Consider the following 17,258-nt stretch of genomic DNA (forward strand, 5'->3'; position numbering starts at 1 on the left):
GGTAAGCACAACTGATGCCCGGGGGGTGGCGGACTGCATATCATAGGTCAACATGTGAGGACACGCAATTAGCTGCTTCGGCAACAGCATAGATAACGAGCTAATGTTGTGCTTGACAAAGCGCCACCGATGTGATCCAGGCAGTGGTGCGTGGGATAGGGACAGGACCGATCATGAGCTCGGTGCCCGTTGCGCATGTGGCCGCGAGTCAAACCGGGTGACAGCTTGGAGTGGCGTGAGCTATCAAGTCCTCGGAATACAGAAGCAAGGGCGAAGAGAGTTGTGGAGATAATGGCCGTGGGCGTAATGCGCCGGACAGACCTATTTGCTGCCTTGACAGCTGACTAGCAATGACAAGGAAGATATTGCGATAACCAGCAGCTCACTAAAGTCTGGGAAAGTGGTAGCGTAGCGAACGCCACCGCAGCATAGACGCCTCTTCCGGCGGACGGCGCGACCTGTTACCGAGCATTTGGTTGCCTTGCTTGCCAAGGTCGCATGAAATATTTCCTCTACAATGCACAAACTTCAGATCTACATAGCCAACCCTGACCCTATACACTTTCAGTATTTTATATGCGCGGCAATGAGAGAGCTTTCCACTGGAGTGAAAATCTTCAACTGATTCGCTGCAGATTCTATTCCTTTCGTTTCATTGATTTTTCTATCTGTGCTCTTCAGTTTCGTGTTTTGGCGTACAAGTCGTGCAAATATTACGATTAAGAATTTCCTGCGAAGAGCCGCTAGAACACCTGTCTCAAACCTTATTCAAAGTTCTATAGATTTAAGGTTTCCCGTCAACCTAGTAAATACTCCCGCAACGGTTACAATCAATTGTCCCTCTGTTGCATTATTACCACTAAATCTTACATAACCACTCCATAGTCCGTATACAGCCCACTTCTATCTTCGACCAATAGGCGATAGGGAACAAGCCACGCCAGCCACTCATATTAAGTGTACTAACTCAGATTAAGTAAACGTAACGTGCAACGCTTTTGGATATCTGTTCGAGGTGTTTTGATACGTATATTGCAACATCAACTCCTTGCCGGCAACTTGTCCTGGTTGCTGATAATATATCGGCGAAGCATTGCCACCATAGTTATATCCACGTGGTCCAGGCGTACTTTGAAACAGCACCGTATTTGAGACGTTCCACGGTCCGATCGGCGACGGCGCAGACAGGACTCTGAACGTCGAATCGACCCAGTTGTTAAAAAACACAAGCAAAAACGCGTTGTGATAATCGGACCAGAACACCGTGCCGGTGCTGAATGGCTGAGTACCCTGAATCACTGCGCTGGCTTGCCGTCGGGCGGTAGGAACTGGCATCGTGTATGAAAACCCGCCAGTAGAGGCGTCGTAGTATCGATAGTAGTTCCGCTTCGTCTCGTAACCCACGGGGACTTTGGCAAGGTGCACGTCGTAATTGCCGCTGTAGAGTCTATCAATACCGTACAAATATGCAACATTGTTCACAACTACGCTAGCAAAGGAGCCGTAAGCATATGTCGTATTCAAGTACCAGTATTGCTCCGGTCGTTCAATAGTGATTTGATTCGTTACAGGGTCCATGGTGTAGATAGCCATTGTGTTGCCATATTGTTTCGAGGAGTACGCATTGTAGAATTTCTGAACTAGGAAGAAATGCATGGCCCGGGTTGGTGTCAGCTGAACACAGTTCGTATAGGTCCATAGCGCGTATCGGGAGCCGATGTCGCCCGAGAAGGACGCCTCATAGTCAGTGAAGGGAATTGCCGGCTTCCATCCCGTGGACGGAATCATAGTAAAATCCTTTAGCCTATTAGGGTGGTTGAAATCCATAGCCAACGTCATACTGTTCGAGGCCGCACCCACAATCTGGCCAGTCGTTTTCGAAAATGCAGTAGTATCGCAGTACACCCAGAACGTGCGGTTGTATAGAGAGCATGAACCGCCTCCGTCGCGATAAATATTATATACCTGTGCCCAGTCGTTCATACGGCTCCAGTCTACGACATTGGAGAGAGTGAACGGTTTCGTGACTGGGGTCTTGTAATAATATGGTTTCGACGGTACATAGGGTGTAAGAATTGAAGGAATCGGGAACGACTGGGATGCTGCAGGAGTCTGCGCTCCAGCGAGAGCCACTGCACAAAGAAAGACAATAGTCGAGAGGATCATTGTGTATCAGCGATCGCGTACAGAGGAGGAGTAGGAGGAGGAGAAGTGCACGAGGAAGAGGAGAGCAGAGCAGACAACAGGACAGCAAAGGACATATATCCACAGAGCTTCGCTACAGCAGCCCAAGCTGAGACTCTTGCAGTTCGGAAAACCCCGACTGCCAGGTATAGTGACAAAATAGACTATGTACACGGCAGAGAAGGCTGAACGAAGTATATATCGCAGTCATATGGGCACGTACGCCCCTGGCATTAGTCCAAGAAGAGCGGACCAAACCTTGGCCCGACTTCGGGAAGGGATTGTCACTGACCACCCAGGTGATTGTCAAAACACGCAGCATGCTTGCATGTCCGTATTTTTTACCTTTGAAGCTTAAACATGTCCGGATCCCGTGGTGTTATCGCAATACTTGATATGAAGCAGATTTCCACTCAGTCGATCGACTGGCAGATGCATCACAAAACTATAGTTACGCTGATATGCAGTCGTAATATACCGACAGCCTGCTCGAGCAATAGAAGCTAATACGGTGAAATAAACCAATTTGTACTGTGTAGAGAAGAAAGGGAATGCAGGGATGGCATTAAACAGAAGGCATTGCACTAGCGCGACCCAGCCACCAGGGCGCTAAAGTCGTAGTGCACGCCATTTCCGGCTTTGCGTGGCTAGTAGTCATGCGGGTTCATCGCCGCACCGCCACGTTGAGGTGCTTTGGATCAGACTAGCCCGAGATCAAAAAACTATACGAGCAGCAAAAAATAATTCACGCTCTTCGGCGGTTCAAGATATAACACTCCGTATCCGGAATCCGGCGGCTGACAATTAACAAATTAATCTCAGACCCTATCAGAATCAAAATTGAGCATGCTGTCACTAGTGCAAACTTTGGCTAGCTACTTTTGCGGATCCACGATCCCGCATTTACCTAGATTCCAAAAGAACTGAAGAATGCCGTAGCGCGGTCTTTAGCGTAACACACTGATGCTACACGACCCCATACTTGACTCGCCACTGTAACTCACTTCTGGTATCGTAATCGCAGACTTATTCCACCAAACGTCATTTTAATCACCCAAACAGGGCCGTAAAATTTGTTGAAGAGTACGTGGTGTGTTAGACGACAAGTTGTAGTGGTCTTAATATGTCTGAATGTAGGCTGTCGGATCCTCGTAATTGGTGGAATGTGACCTTTCTACCGCTGTATTGGAGCCGTCAGACTGGTGACGGTGGAGCCATCGGCCCATCGTCGAAAGAATACGTCAATCTTCACGACGGTAATCATCTAGTACATCGTCATTATGATAATGCGCCATCAGATTGACTAACCCCGATTCCCAGTTTTGCCATCCACACATTTTGGAGACTGATCATCTAACTTTTCCCGTATCCACACGCAAATTTGCCAGCACGTGCTTAGCCCGATCGCAACTACTGAGGATTGGAATTCAGACAAAAAGCCGCAGCCTGCCCAATTGACCCATTTACTTGGACAGCCCGCCATCAATCATAAATGATCTGCCCATGTGAATTGCTTTTTTATTCGTGAAGTCTGATGTCCTCTCAATTGCAGCAGTCTTCAGACTAGTTTTCTCAGCCCGGCAGCGCTAGCCAGTGCCCGCCGCTATTCAAAGTTTCACTTATCGAATCATTGTTGGACTGGGCTGATCGGCGATATCGGATGAAATGCGTCTCTACATGTAGTTGAAGTTTGTCATCCCGTGAATTGGCCCCGATTACGCACCATCTTACACATCACTTTCTGTCCCACCCCGATAAGCGCTGTTCCATAGAGAGTCTGCTAATCGCTTTGGCACTAGTGTTATGACAAATAAATCTAAACTTGAATAGATAGTTTGAGTTCGATACCGATACGGTTGTCGAGCAGGATCAATACACATTATACAAAATTCAAAAGAATATGAGAAAGGTTTAACCCTAGTTACATCATAATATGTGGGGCCATATTTACTGCACCCAGAACAGGCGACACCCACGCCCCAAGACTTTACTTGTCAGATTATGTGCCCTGGCGAGATGACGACAACCAGATGTTACTCTCCAACTCTGGATAATATGGAATATTTTCCCAGACGAAGGGTGATGACAACTATCTTACCTGGATGCAGAGCATGCTTCTGCTGCACATCCGTGCATTTCAATTGGCTGGGGCACTAACTAACCTCTGACGAGTCTTCCGATGAAAACCTGAAGCGCAACAATGCGCTCTCTGCAATCCTTAAATCAAAAGGTCCACATTACCGCTACTAAGGCGAGAGCCGGTGGACGGCCTTAGAAGAGCAGCTTGCATCCGGGCTGCCTCGAAGCCTGGGCTACCAAGATGGGAGCCGACGTCACTTTGGAACGCATTTCCAACAACTATCTCACGTTCGAGATCAATTAGCGACAGCGGGAATGACGATCGATGACCCGACGTTCGTCGAAGTCTTTCTGCGCTCTCTCACTTCATTCTATAGTGATGCTTACTACGCTTTCTCTGCTTATCCTTATTCCTATGAAGAGTACTCTGGATATTAGACACTTGAGCAGCCCAGAATATGTGTAATGATTTCACATCATTCGAACCATGTTCTACGACAATGAATTTTGGAGTTGATGAGACACTTTGGAAAGGTCGGCATTGGTGCAGTTATTCTTTGTCTCCCTACGATTAAGAACCGTTCACCGGGACAGTTGCTACTCCGAAATGTACTCTACATTCCGAACCTAAGACACAGTCTGAAATTTGGTGCATCGTCAGTTCCTCTAATGTCGTGGTCATCGATCAGCCAGGCTTCGTCAAGCTACATCTGCAAATGTCAGTGCCATTGCAAGTACAACCACGCATTACATCGTATTTATGGCACGCCCGTTTGGCCACCTCGGAGATGAACCCACTGCGAACCAAAACAATGACTACTGATCCTCGACTTTCCAGTTGAGCATTTAAAGTCCTGTCACGCTTGTCAAGCGGCAAAAGCGACTATTACACCATTTAAATCTCGCGGGCGACCGTTATGGACCTCCGCTCGATCGCATCCACAGTCATGTCTGCAGTCTAGAAGTGTCGATCCATGGTTTCAAATATTTCGTTATTTCATGGACGATGAGTCTACGTCGACGCAAGTCTGAGGCATTTACTATATTCTGCCTTTTCTCGCTGCCGCTGAACGACGCACTGATCGAAAACTTCGTCCGTTACAGAGTGACAATGGCGGCGATTATGAAGTTGGTGAATTCATTTAGTTCTGGGGCAGTCGAGTGTATTCGTTTAAGACGAACAATTGCTGGCACCCCGAGCAAAGATTTAGTAGCGGAAAGGATGGATCGAACACTTCTAACAAAGAACGCAGCATACGAGTTCATGCTGGTGTGCCGCCGATGTTCTGGAGCCTTTCTATCCTTCTCGCGGCACATCTTCGCAATATCAGTCCAACCCATTCGAGCTATGGTTCAATCGCAAACGGAATGTTGAAAAGTTGTCAGTCTTTGGCTGTATCACTCACTACTGATTAGTGACCGAAACAAACTGCAAAGAAGACGGCGTTAATTGTCTTTGTGGGAGTTTCCAAAGAGTAGTCTGGGTATCGCCTATACGATCCCAAGCTCCGAAAGTTGATAGTATCGCGTAACGTACTTTCGATGAAACAGCGTTTGTATAAGGATTTACTTGGCTCTCATATTGAACAGCCTTCTAATACACAACAAACAGCACCAACCAGTGACGAAAGTCAATCTGAACTCACCTCAGTAATATAGCTGGTCGCTCTACTCGTCATCCTTGATGTTATTCGTCCGTCAACTGTTCAACCCCATTTCCTCACTGTGGTGCCTACCTTCGAGCATCCTGAGAGGTTTTTGAAGAAGCAATGCAGTTGACTTAGTATGCCAGATCCGCAAAAGATGAAGCACGCTCTTGTTCTGACTCTGACAAGTGGCTGGAAGTCTGTCGTGACGAGTTAGCCTCTCTACGCCAACACGGCACCTGGAGTTTGGTCGCTGTGTCCGATCTACCCCCCTGCGCAAAACCAATTGGTTCACGATGGGTTTTTCATGTTATAAAACGCTCGGATGTTACCATTGCTCGATATAAAGCACGCTGAGTGGCACAGGGGTATGCACCCGGGTATGACTATAACGAAACTTTTGCACCCATGGCACGAACCGGCTGGTATTAAATATAGCTGTCCAAAGTCGAATATTCATCCATTTATAGGATGTTAAAACCGCCTTTCGAAATGGCGAGTTCTCTGAAACAATCTATATGAAGCAAGCCCCCTGGATTCAAGAAACAGGAGGGATCTGTCTGTCTTCGACCAGTGCGATGTCCATTCCGCTTAGATCATAGGGAATAGGGGAATTCTTCATTCGTTCTCTATTAACAACCAATCTACTGCGTTTCAGCTAACTCAATGACATCCGGTGCTCGTTTCATCTGCGTTTCTTCATTAACTCCAGACGCACTGTTTTCGGGGGCATTCTTCGCAAATAAATATCCATCTACTAGTAACGCAGCCGGGATTGCAGCAATGAAAAATATCAATCCTAGTATGCGACGTCAGCTTTATTACACTTCGCATACGGCTATAGGCCAGATTTTACCTAGCGTCCACGTAGCTGTTTCAAAGCCATCAGCATCAACCACGAAGCCTGCCTCTATCGGCCCCTGTGTATTTATCGTTAGTCTCCAAGGTAACAACAGGACACACCCTTCTATTCCAGTCACTTACAATAACATTACCAACAGAGTACGCCACGTTGAAGAATCCGAAAGCTTGTCCAAACGCGCCTCCTTTTCCAAAACAGCCCGGATTCCTTTCCTCAATTGCCACGACACACCGTGAAACTTCACTCATGGCTGCCGGTAGTAGACACGCCATTACAAGTCCCAAAAGAGCCATTATAGCAAATAGTAACACTTTGTGGTCAATTGTATTCTCTGTCGGGAGCCGTAGGATGACCATGACAGGACAGCCCAGAACCAGGCCTAGAACAATCGGCATGCGGCAGCCTTTCTTATCGATCCACCATCCTAGAGATATTACTAAAGATCCTCACAAACAACAACATATTATTTTATACCAGTAACGACGCCAAAGACAGACGTTATCGCAAGTGGAAGGAAAATCAATCCTGCCCCGAGTGAATCAAATTTAAATATTTGCTCCACACGCAATGGCACAATAGCTTCGATGCCGGTCATAACCCATCCTAGTATAACTGTGATAAATAAACTATTAAGCATTCGTATATCCTTAAGCAGCTTCAAGCCAGATGGCCCCCAGGATTCCTTGATAGGTGGCTGTTGTTGCCTGATCAACTCGCTTGTATTACTGTCACCAGGAGTTTTGCTTTCAGTGACTTCTTCAGCTATGTCGATTGCACCCTCTTCTGATACTAGATTCGGTGTGTCTTCGTACTTCTTCAAGTCTCTTTGCTCCAAAAGAATTAATCGAAAAAAGATATCGATGGTAACCTACTTCATAATTAGATATCACGATGAAGTTATCTCGCAAATGGCAACTTGCAAATGCAAACACTACTGCAAACACACTGTAATATCCAGCCTTGGCATATATAACTCCACCCAGTAACGGTCCTAAGAATGCACCAGCGGCCATGCCGGTACTTACTATACCCAACATCTTCCCAATCTGATCACTGGGGAACGAGTCAGTGATAAGCGCCAATCCGACAGACCACGTCACTGCGGCCGATATACCAGCAAAAAGGCGACCAAGGATAAAAAGCCAAAGTACTTTCGTGAGGCAGAGCAGTACTGTCGATAAGAGGAGGGCCACGAGGCCGGCAATCATGAACCATCGTCTGTTTTGGAAAATGTCGGTTAAATAACCAAAAATTGGGGAGCCAACTGCACAAGTGTCAGCAGTACACATTGCAAAGAGATGTAGTTAGACTTACCAAGGAGACCTGCGGCATAGGCAATAATGGAGTACGTAATATCCTCCTGGACTATATAATGCGAGGTTAGTCGCAATCATTAATCATAAAAGGAACGAACGTACCATGTTCGTCAGGGACTTTTATCCGATACTGCACAACATATGGCGCTATCGGAATGATGACACTACCCATTACACGTTAGACAGAGATTTTGTTTCGGCGTACCAGTGGCATACCCATATAAGAATACATCAATAAACACTGCGAATGACACTGTCGCCAGAATTAACGTGCGTGAGGACCGATAATGCAAGAAGATAGGCTTTCTTCGAGATTCCATACTAAATTAATGCTTCCTGCTTGGTCCAAGGATGAAATTGTGGATCTGTACTGGACAAATTGCGCGGACCATTAGGTAATTTATAGCTCCAAGTCAGAGGAAAATCTCATTAGTTTCATGTCACAGCGGCGATGACTATGAACTTAGACATTCATTTGCGTAACCTTAAACCTAATTGTTATGGCTTCCAAACCTTCGAATGATCGCATAAAATTCACAGTTATACGCTTTTATGGCCAATGTAGAATGCAATCTGCGTTCTGGATCATTCCAACGGAGAAACCTGGAGTGGACACGAATACGAGTTACTATATTCGAGCTAATATTCGTAAGTCGAATACGAACATTTGAAGTTTTTGCTCACTAGGGCGAATACGAGTATATACTTTACACAATCTTCGTACACATTCAAAATATATTTTACGTTCCAATTCAAAATCCCTCGGTGTTACATATATCCCGCAACGACATTGGACTCCTTTTAGACACTGCACGTAATGACTGCTTATGCTATAACTAGCAAATCCCTTCATCTACAGGTAGTCTCTCTACAGCCCAGGCAGACGCCGGAATTATCCAACAGGTACTTTCTGCCGGCGGCGCGGGAGCGCAGCTCGATAAGCTCTCCAGCATTTGTCGTGCTATTCTCGTTTAACTATCACAATAACACGTAGTATAATGCTATAGAGAGACTGAGCTGGGGTTGAGTATGGGAAACCAATCGTGCAAACTCGTCATTAAGCATATCTCGTAATTGACGAAGTTGATTCCAATCTTGAGTCGTAAAGATCGGTAGTCCCATTGATTCAACTTCCATAAATAAAATATCTGCCTGTATGCTGCATGCGCAAAAACCAACGCCCCTAATCCTGTGGGCCATAAATTACAAATCCCCAACCCTGTGCGTAATTTTAAAACTGAACTGCGTAAATGTGAAGCCAAAGAAGATCTTTAACAACAAATATTACGGTCCAAACAAATTTCGTTAATCTACTGTGAATCCAGTGACGCCGGCAATCTTCGGTGGGATTTGTATTTTTTTGGTGCGAAGATCGCGGTCTTCCCATCTAGATTGCGGGCACAAGCCTCTATGTGCCTCCACACGGACCTAGCAAACTTCCTCACCCGTTCAATCGGCATCTCGTTCAGAATCTTGGGGACGCGGACTTTTTAGCTGAGAGTAAGATTAGTCGCACTTTGCTCTGGCTTGGCGTTTGGCATTTCCCCAAACACGCTCAATATATTGCATTCGCAATGAAATTTGGGCTACATTTAAACAAATGACCCGAGGCACGGACAGCAAGTTCAAGTCGCGAAGGCTGCGAATGGAAGTCAGGCGCTGTGAGAGAATATGAGTCGCACAGCATAATGCCGGCCGCATCAGGTCAAAGTCGCTTGCTTTCTTTTTGCATCTGAAGATCATACCATCTCTCCAAAGCCCTCTTTCCTTCAGTATTGTCTTCATGCCCTTTTGTTGTCCAGCTTTCACATGATCACTGGATAAATAATTGGCCGACAGATAGTGCGGCCATCTTGCTCATAATACCCATTGACTCTTGGTGCGCTATTGACCTTATCATTCAACGTCAGCTTCGAAGTAACCAGAGCATCAATCGGAAGTGCCTGGTGGTTAGAAGACTGATTGGTGGCTGGCAGTCGCGTGATTAGCAACTGTAAAAGTTGTAATTTGATAACGCATTCGCATTCGCATTCGCATTCGCATCCACATCCGCATTCGCATTCGCAATTCGTATAATAAACTTTGAAGAGGTTTGTCTAACACGCTAGTGAATGGCCTTTCCAAGCGCTAGTGAATGGCAAACTTCAAACCAGCCAATCATTTCGCGTTCTGACTCGTCCAAGGACCGACCGCCAAATAGTGCGCTTCATCGAAATTGGGTGCCTTCCCGTAGCGCCAAATTTGCCAGACTCGCAATCCAAACTCCCAAATCCTCAGGCAAGCGGAACTGACTCGTTCCCGTAGCCTGCCCAACCAGATCACCAAATTCACAAATGCCTATATTCACGTGACCGTAAGGGTGACTTAAACGCGAACCTGCCAAGATCTAAGTCGCGTCAATATTCAGAAAACGCGTCCGTCTTTCGCGTTCCCTATCCAACCGCGCACATGCGTTTTCGACCCCTTAACCAATTGCCTCCTCTATAACTAAGTCGTCGTCGGCTCCAACTCAGTCTGCTGCAACGCCGGAAACTTCAAGACGCACCGGCCGCGATGGATCTCAAAACTTCTCGTTACAGGACAAAAATGCACTGCTCGATGCCATAGAGCAAGTCAAGCCTGCAGGCCCTGCAAAGCGGGACCAGGTGATGGATCTGTATGGGTACTATTTGAGCTATGCACAGCGTAAACTAATGTATTTAGTTACGAGGAATATTGTATAGAGAAGGGAAGAGTTTCTCGTGATATTGAAGCGCTACGTCGAAATTTAACCAAATGGTTCCGAAGCCGACGGGAGACCCGACGTGTCCACCAGAGATACAACGCCCTAAAGATATCAGTCGGGTCATCAACTAATCCCTGGAAATGGCCTGATTGAGTGACGATGACATCCTCGACATGACAGAAGACAGGGTTGCAGATGCAGCCGACGACGAGCAGTTAGAAACCGGCTCCGGTAACAGCTCCTCCGGCTCTCGCTCGTCAGACACTCCTCGGCCCAGCTCAGTAGCTTCTGCGAACCCGAGCAATTCCAGGGAGCAGGCGTTGCCGTCCAGGAAGAGGACCAAACGGGACGTGACTGAGTTGCTGGTCTCGTTTTTGGATGTCGAGAGACGCGTCGGAGTCACGAGTGATAGGCACACGTGTCTGAAACCACAATCTAAGATATAAACGAAAATGCCAGTGGTTAGGATAAACGCCTTGTCATCAGCGGAATCTCGTAGCATTTTACCACGGGCTCTTGCTCAGACAGAGAAGAACTGGGCGGGTGAGGTAAATACGGTTTCGTCTTGTGTTGGCGGTTCTCTCTCATTGGGCGAGAGCAATAGCAATCACAACGGTTTCATCGCCTTGCTCTTCGTCATACCGGAGTCTTTGATACGTGTCGTAAGCCATGGTATATCGTATGACTTATAATTTCGGAGCAGCATGATGGCTGAGAAAGCATGATATACAAATTATGCAACTAACGGTAGACGTGACGCGTCGCGCGTTATTTTCTTGGAACGGGCAGTCACGTGAGTTTAGTCGTTTGGTTTGGTTTTGTCAGTCTGGTATCTGGCAGAGGGGTTGGGGGGGCTCTGCCAGATCTGTGCGACTGGCTGATCCTCCTAATTCTGGTCAAAATCTGGTTGCTTACTTAATCGCAAATCCTGTGCATCTGGTATTCTGGTGGCGTTGAAATGTCTACGGGAAGGCACATTATCCGATTGAGCATGGAGCATCTGTCCGGTCCCTAACGAAGAACCTGTCATAGCAGGTCAAAGTATTGGAGCAAGAGTATTGCAAAAATTACAACCGCACTATCTCGACTTGTTTGATATCGACCACTACTTCGACAGTGGCGTTCTGTTGGTTAATGAGTGGAAGACCATTCGCAAAACCTGACTCTTCGAATGGTAGAGATGGCATAAAGATGAGTTTCCGCGCATGGCGGCCGCAGATACAGACTACATGAAAATTTCAACCTCTAGTCGAGACACTGTTCAACAAATGAAGGGATTTCTGGGCCTCCGTTGACACTCCCTGAGTGCGGACACTATGAGAGGTTAATATTGGTGATCGCCGGGAATTTTCACCGGCCGATATCCATGCTCTTTGAGACTAACTTGGATAGACCTCGCTCTGTATAAGCTATCTCTATCCCCACCGCCACAAAATGAACATCATGCCAAATTGCATAAAATACTATGCTACTGATAACTAATTAGAGGCCTGAATCAAATGACATCGGTTGTATAGGTGGAGATGCACAGCTAAGTCGAAACTGCGACAGTGTCAGCAATGAACGAGATCAACACGGGAAGCAGACGTAAACAAGCAAGTTCGTCACTTATTCCTCTTTTATGCTTGGCAGTATTTGTTTGGTATATCCGTGTATCATTATCCTGAAGGACCACGAAATAAAATGGAGATTCAGAGTAAGGGTGGACATTTACGATCAACATCGATATTAAATTCCGATTCCTGTAATCCGTATGTACACATTGTCCTCATATAAACGCCAAATCTAATAGCTATGCAAAGCTGCAAACAAAAATATTAATATCCAACTAAGCCGATTTTTTTTCCTCTGCCGCCTCAGTCTTACTAGTAGAAGAGACCGACTCGGATAATAATTCCTGCCCTTTAACTGCAAGCGCTTCAAAAAATCCGGCCTCCTTCAACACCAAGAAGAGTTCATGGTCGCCCATACCTTCGTTAAAAAGATAGTGCAAATCTAGGCCTTCCCTTTCTTCGTGTTCCTCTGATCGGAACTTCAGACCAGGGATGTAATTGATCAAGTATAACAGAATAATCGACATGACGAGAGTGTATCCGATAATTGCACAAACTTCTGCGAGCTGGTATCCAAGCTGGATGTAGTTATGGTCGACCCATCCCGATGCGGAGCTAGAGCCATCAAGAGCAGTGACCCAGTTAGCAGCAAAGATGCCGGTCATGAGAGCGCCGCAGGTACCTCCAATCGCATGGTTCTTAAATACCATGAGCCCTTCGTCTATGCCAACAAATTGATTAAACCAGTTGTCGACTCCGCGAACGATAACAGCCGACACGAACCCGATGACAGCAGCAAAGTAAACCGGGACAAAACCGGCTGCGGGAGTGATGGCGACAAGCCCCACCATGACGCCCCGACAGGATCCGGCAACACTGAACCGGCCCTTGTACAGGACATACTCGAGCGCGTTCCAGCCCATAACACCAGTGGCTGCAGCAAGGTTGGTGTTGACAAGTACGTAGCCTGTTCGAACGGTGGCATTAAGCGTTGAGCCGCCATTAAAGCCAAACCAGCCCATCCATATAAAAATTGTGCCGATGTATATCATGACAGGAGAATGAGCATGGTACTGAGGCATCTTCCCTTCATCTTTGTGTTCAATGCGTTTACCCAAAACAAGCGAAAATGCGAGAGCCCCGACACCGGATGCGATGTGAACTGGACCCCCGCCAGCAAAATCTAGAGCGCCAAGCTTGTATAACCAGCCATTGGAGTTCCACGTCCAGCACGCAATGGGACAATAGACAATCGTCGCCCAGCAGAAAGCGTACACCATCGAAGGTAAGAGGCGGCATCGTTCGAAAGCGCCACCGATCATGATGACAATAGTCTCGATGCAAAACATACACTGGAAAAATGAGAAGAGAATTTCAGGGATGTATCCCACTGGCACCGAGATGACATTGCGGAGACCAAAGTTTGTCAGGGTTCCGATAAAAGGGGACGCATCGGCGGCGTAGGTAAGAGAATAGCCCCAGAAAAACCACTGGAATGGTATTATGCCGAGAATAGCCATGGACTGCCAGAGAATAGACATTGCGGACTTTCGACGTGCTTCACCAGCATAAAATAGACCGATGCCAGGAATAATTGGCATTATCAATACTAACTGCTGTGAGTCGTAGCCAAACAAATCAAACTCTCTCATAGTTACCTCCAGATATCATTAACCAGACCTGGTGGCCAACACTTGGAGCGTACGCAAGATTGACGTCCATTAGCTGGGAGTTGCCTCCGGCAGCGGTCCATCCTTGAGAGGTCTCGTTGAATATGTCGGATGGGTATTCAGACATTGTTGGAACCAAAGTAATGGGCACTCAGGAAAAAGAAACACAAGCACTGAATTGCGGTACAAGCGTCAGTGTCGTCCGCCGTCTATTATAGTCGACAGAAGAGCACGAGCTGAGGATTGGCGCCATTGGATATTTTGTTTGATGGAGGTTGAGATGACTCGTTCGTACTGAAAATACCGGGTACGGCGCGGCTACGCTAAAGAAAATCAGATAGCCGGGTTGTTGTGGCTGGTGACAGTGTGGGCCCCAATTCTACTAGTACTCTGGCAGGAGTTGCCCCTTGCCATTTGTCGCGCCGACATTGGTCCTTACGCTGATCAACACCCTTCTTCACGATGTGCAAATGAATAGAAACTATAGACCCAAAACGAGCTAAGCTAAGTAAAGGATATCGATTAAGGTGCGCAGCGATTTAGCAATGCAATTGGCTTCATTGTGCTGAAGCGTCTGTCTCATTCTTCAATAATGAAGAAACGCGGATGTTATTTCTTGCGAAGAGATGTTACGGTAGCTATCCCCATATCGCTGAGAATCCAGCGAAGCGAGATACAGGTGGTTATAGACACTAGAAATTTGAAATAGTCCTATTCAATAGAACAAGGAGAAAGTTGTCAAGGTAAACCGACGATTCCTTCTCAACCGCTATTATGATTGAGACTGAAAAATTACTTATCGTAATGTGGCGGTGCAGAGGGCCCACAATTTGCCCCGGGGCGGGCGCCGCGGCAAATCGGCTTGGCCTCTTTCGAGTCTTTCAAGCGCATAGTGAGCAGTCTGCAAACCGCCTTCGGAAGAGCATCAAGAACACTAACACTTATATATTTGAAATATTGCGCGGCGTTGGAGTAGTAGACCCTGATCTACCTTGCCTGTTAAATAGATATAGAGTTGAGTATGCTTTATGCCTCCGATGACACTGCTGCAAACTTTCTGGCACGTGCGACATTGGGCAAGTGCTCTGCAGCCAATCACAGGGAGCCGGTCGCGTCGCAGTCGCGTCATTCCTCCCAACCAGGAGTTGCTTGTTTTTACCCTTCTCGCTTCATTCGAATTTCGAAAGCCGTCTATGGATTTTTGTACCCTCTGACTTTATGTAGCGAGTTCGCTTAATCTAGTCATATTTATTATGAAACTCTTTGTTTTCTTGTGTAGGAATTTTATAGTGTACACGAATCCTGGTCGGCAAGTTGATCCGTAGTCTAACTGCCGGTTGTCATATACATGCATCTCAGCAGTAACTGAGCACTTCACAGAATCTCTCTACGTATACGCTTCGCACGGTACTGTGACATCTGCAGTTGCTATGCAGGTACTAAGTGTACATCACATTCTTCGTACAACAATAGCACTAGATCCGCCTCCGCCATTGCATATCGCAGCGACTCCGTATTCGCCTTCCTTCAATGAATACAACAATGTAACCAAAATCCTGCATCCGCTAGATCCAATAGCATGTCCTAGAGCCACTGCCCCGCCTTTAACGTTAACCTTTGCAGGATCCAACCCAAGCAACGCCTGATTCGCCAACGACACGGCTGAGAATGCTTCATTGATTTCAAACTTGGCGATATCCTCTACTCCGAGACGTGCCCGCATCAGTGCACGTGGAATAGCAAGTGCCGGAGCAATCGTGAAGTCAATCGGATCCGTAGCTGCATCGGCATAAGACACGATCACACCGAGCGGTCTAATCAGATCGTCATGTCGGTCCAATCTAGACTCTGATGCCAAAACCACAGCTGCAGCACCGTCATTCAGAGAACTGGCATTAGCAGCGGTTATAGTTCCCTCTGGCTCAAAGGCTGGCTTCAATGTTGGCAACTTTGCGAGATTAGCCGACGAAGGCTCTTCGTCAAGTGACACAACGACGGTTTTACCGCGCGACTTTACTTCAATTGGCACGATCTCGTGTTGAAATAGATTATTTTCCTGAGCGAGAATTGCGCGCCGATATGATTCAAGAGCATAACTGTCCTGCATTTCTCTCGTCAGATTGAATTTCCGTGCCGTATTCTCCCCACATGATCCCATACTATGTAAGTTAGTACTTCGGCTAACTGACATATCCAAAGAACGACTTACTGAATATCACCATATACATCCCACAATCCGTCTTTTATAATTGCATCCGCTACTGTGTGATGTCCATACGTTTTATTCCTCTCTAAATAAAAAGGCGCATTGCTCATACTTTCCATACCGCCAGCGACCATCACATCCGCAATGCCTGTCTGAATATTCTGAGCCGCCAGCATTACGGCTTTTAAACCCGACGCGCATACTTTATTAACAGTAGTCGCATCCGTGCTGACGGGGAATCCCGCACCAAGCGCCACCTGACGAGCAGGTGATTGGCCGGTATTGGCTTGTAGGACGTGGCCCATGTAGATTTCCGGAACTTGAGAAAGATCTTCGAGACCAGATTTTTCCACGGCGGCACGGACGGCTGTTACCCCTAGCTGTGTTGCTGATAACGATCTCAACGCGCCATTGAACTGCACTAGAGTTGGCAATCTGGAGTTCCAATATACGCTTTTATGTTCTAACCTTTCCGACTGGCGTCCGCGCTGCGGAAATAATGTAAACGTCGTCGCCTTCACGGCATCGAGATGCTGATGCGTGGAATTGTCGACATGATTTGCGCAATGATCTTCGTAACGATCGCGTGGTTATTCTAAGAGACTCCATGACAAGAGCTGCAAGTCAGCAGAAATATAATCAAAGACGATAATAGTGAGCAGCTGTAAACTTGGACTTCATGGTGTTTTCCCCACAACGTCGAAGGCAGAAAAAGTATGTAGGGTAACAGTAACGACAGGGTAAATCTCTGCTGGCCCAACTGTCCACCAGCTCAGGTCCCTCGGTCAGAATTGACAACCAAGCCGACTAGTTCTCTACGGGCCAGGTTGAGAAATCTACGAAGGAATGTTTGTGTTTGTACCAAATGCTTCAGATTGACAGCTTTCACAACCAGTTGTAGCCAGCCGTACAGGATAGGCTCATGATAATATGGAGATAAGCGAGGATGATGATTCGTCTGATATAGTTCCTCCAATTCCAAGTCTTCCGGAGAGCGGACACCGTCGATCGTCACTT

General features: G+C 46.8%; 5 protein-coding genes across 5 annotated transcripts; 1 reads left to right on the forward strand and 4 right to left on the reverse strand.

The window, feature by feature from the left end:
- Positions 1–531: 531 nt before the first annotated feature.
- On the reverse strand, positions 532–2,258 carry V1508DRAFT_186555 (uncharacterized protein). Its single transcript, XM_066936147.1, has one exon. It carries the CDS (start codon positions 2,164–2,166, stop codon positions 973–975), a length of 1,194 nt encoding a protein of 397 aa, XP_066798316.1. The 5' UTR covers positions 2,167–2,258; the 3' UTR covers positions 532–972.
- A 4,295-nt stretch (positions 2,259–6,553) lies between these two features.
- On the reverse strand, positions 6,554–8,407 carry V1508DRAFT_394926 (major facilitator superfamily domain-containing protein; the record flags this gene model as incomplete). Its single annotated transcript, XM_066938028.1, has 8 exons — positions 6,554–6,708; positions 6,766–6,829; positions 6,894–7,195; positions 7,246–7,639; positions 7,692–8,035; positions 8,086–8,136; positions 8,190–8,251; positions 8,304–8,407. The coding sequence occupies 8 exons, from the start codon at positions 8,405–8,407 to the stop codon at positions 6,554–6,556; spliced, it is 1,476 nt and encodes a 491-aa protein (XP_066798317.1).
- A 2,229-nt stretch (positions 8,408–10,636) lies between these two features.
- On the forward strand, positions 10,637–11,431 carry V1508DRAFT_186682 (uncharacterized protein; the record flags this gene model as incomplete). The annotated part of the gene is made up of 2 exons (XM_066936148.1): positions 10,637–10,743; positions 10,791–11,431. Coding segments are annotated over 2 exons (282 nt in total), but the record flags the coding sequence as incomplete, so codon positions are not given.
- A 1,090-nt stretch (positions 11,432–12,521) lies between these two features.
- On the reverse strand, positions 12,522–14,485 carry V1508DRAFT_186688 (ammonium transporter AmtB-like domain-containing protein). Its single transcript, XM_066936149.1, has 2 exons — positions 14,024–14,485; positions 12,522–13,974 (listed from the first exon to the last, which is right to left on the reverse strand). Exons 1-2 carry the CDS (start codon positions 14,160–14,162, stop codon positions 12,641–12,643), a joined length of 1,473 nt encoding a protein of 490 aa, XP_066798319.1. The 5' UTR covers positions 14,163–14,485; the 3' UTR covers positions 12,522–12,640.
- Positions 14,486–15,263: 778 nt separating this feature from the next.
- Positions 15,264–16,912, reverse strand: V1508DRAFT_409715 (Thiolase, N-terminal domain-containing protein). The gene is made up of 3 exons (XM_066939198.1): positions 16,710–16,912; positions 16,245–16,657; positions 15,264–16,194 (listed from the first exon to the last, which is right to left on the reverse strand). Exons 1-3 carry the CDS (start codon positions 16,848–16,850, stop codon positions 15,486–15,488), a joined length of 1,263 nt encoding a protein of 420 aa, XP_066798320.1. The 5' UTR covers positions 16,851–16,912; the 3' UTR covers positions 15,264–15,485.
- Between the last annotated feature and the right edge of the window lie 346 nt (positions 16,913–17,258).

This window comes from Lipomyces doorenjongii, assembly GCF_038497915.1.
Source record: "Lipomyces doorenjongii strain NRRL Y-27504 unplaced genomic scaffold V1508scaffold_4, whole genome shotgun sequence".
In the NCBI taxonomy this organism is placed as follows: domain Eukaryota; kingdom Fungi; phylum Ascomycota; class Lipomycetes; order Lipomycetales; family Lipomycetaceae; genus Lipomyces; species Lipomyces doorenjongii.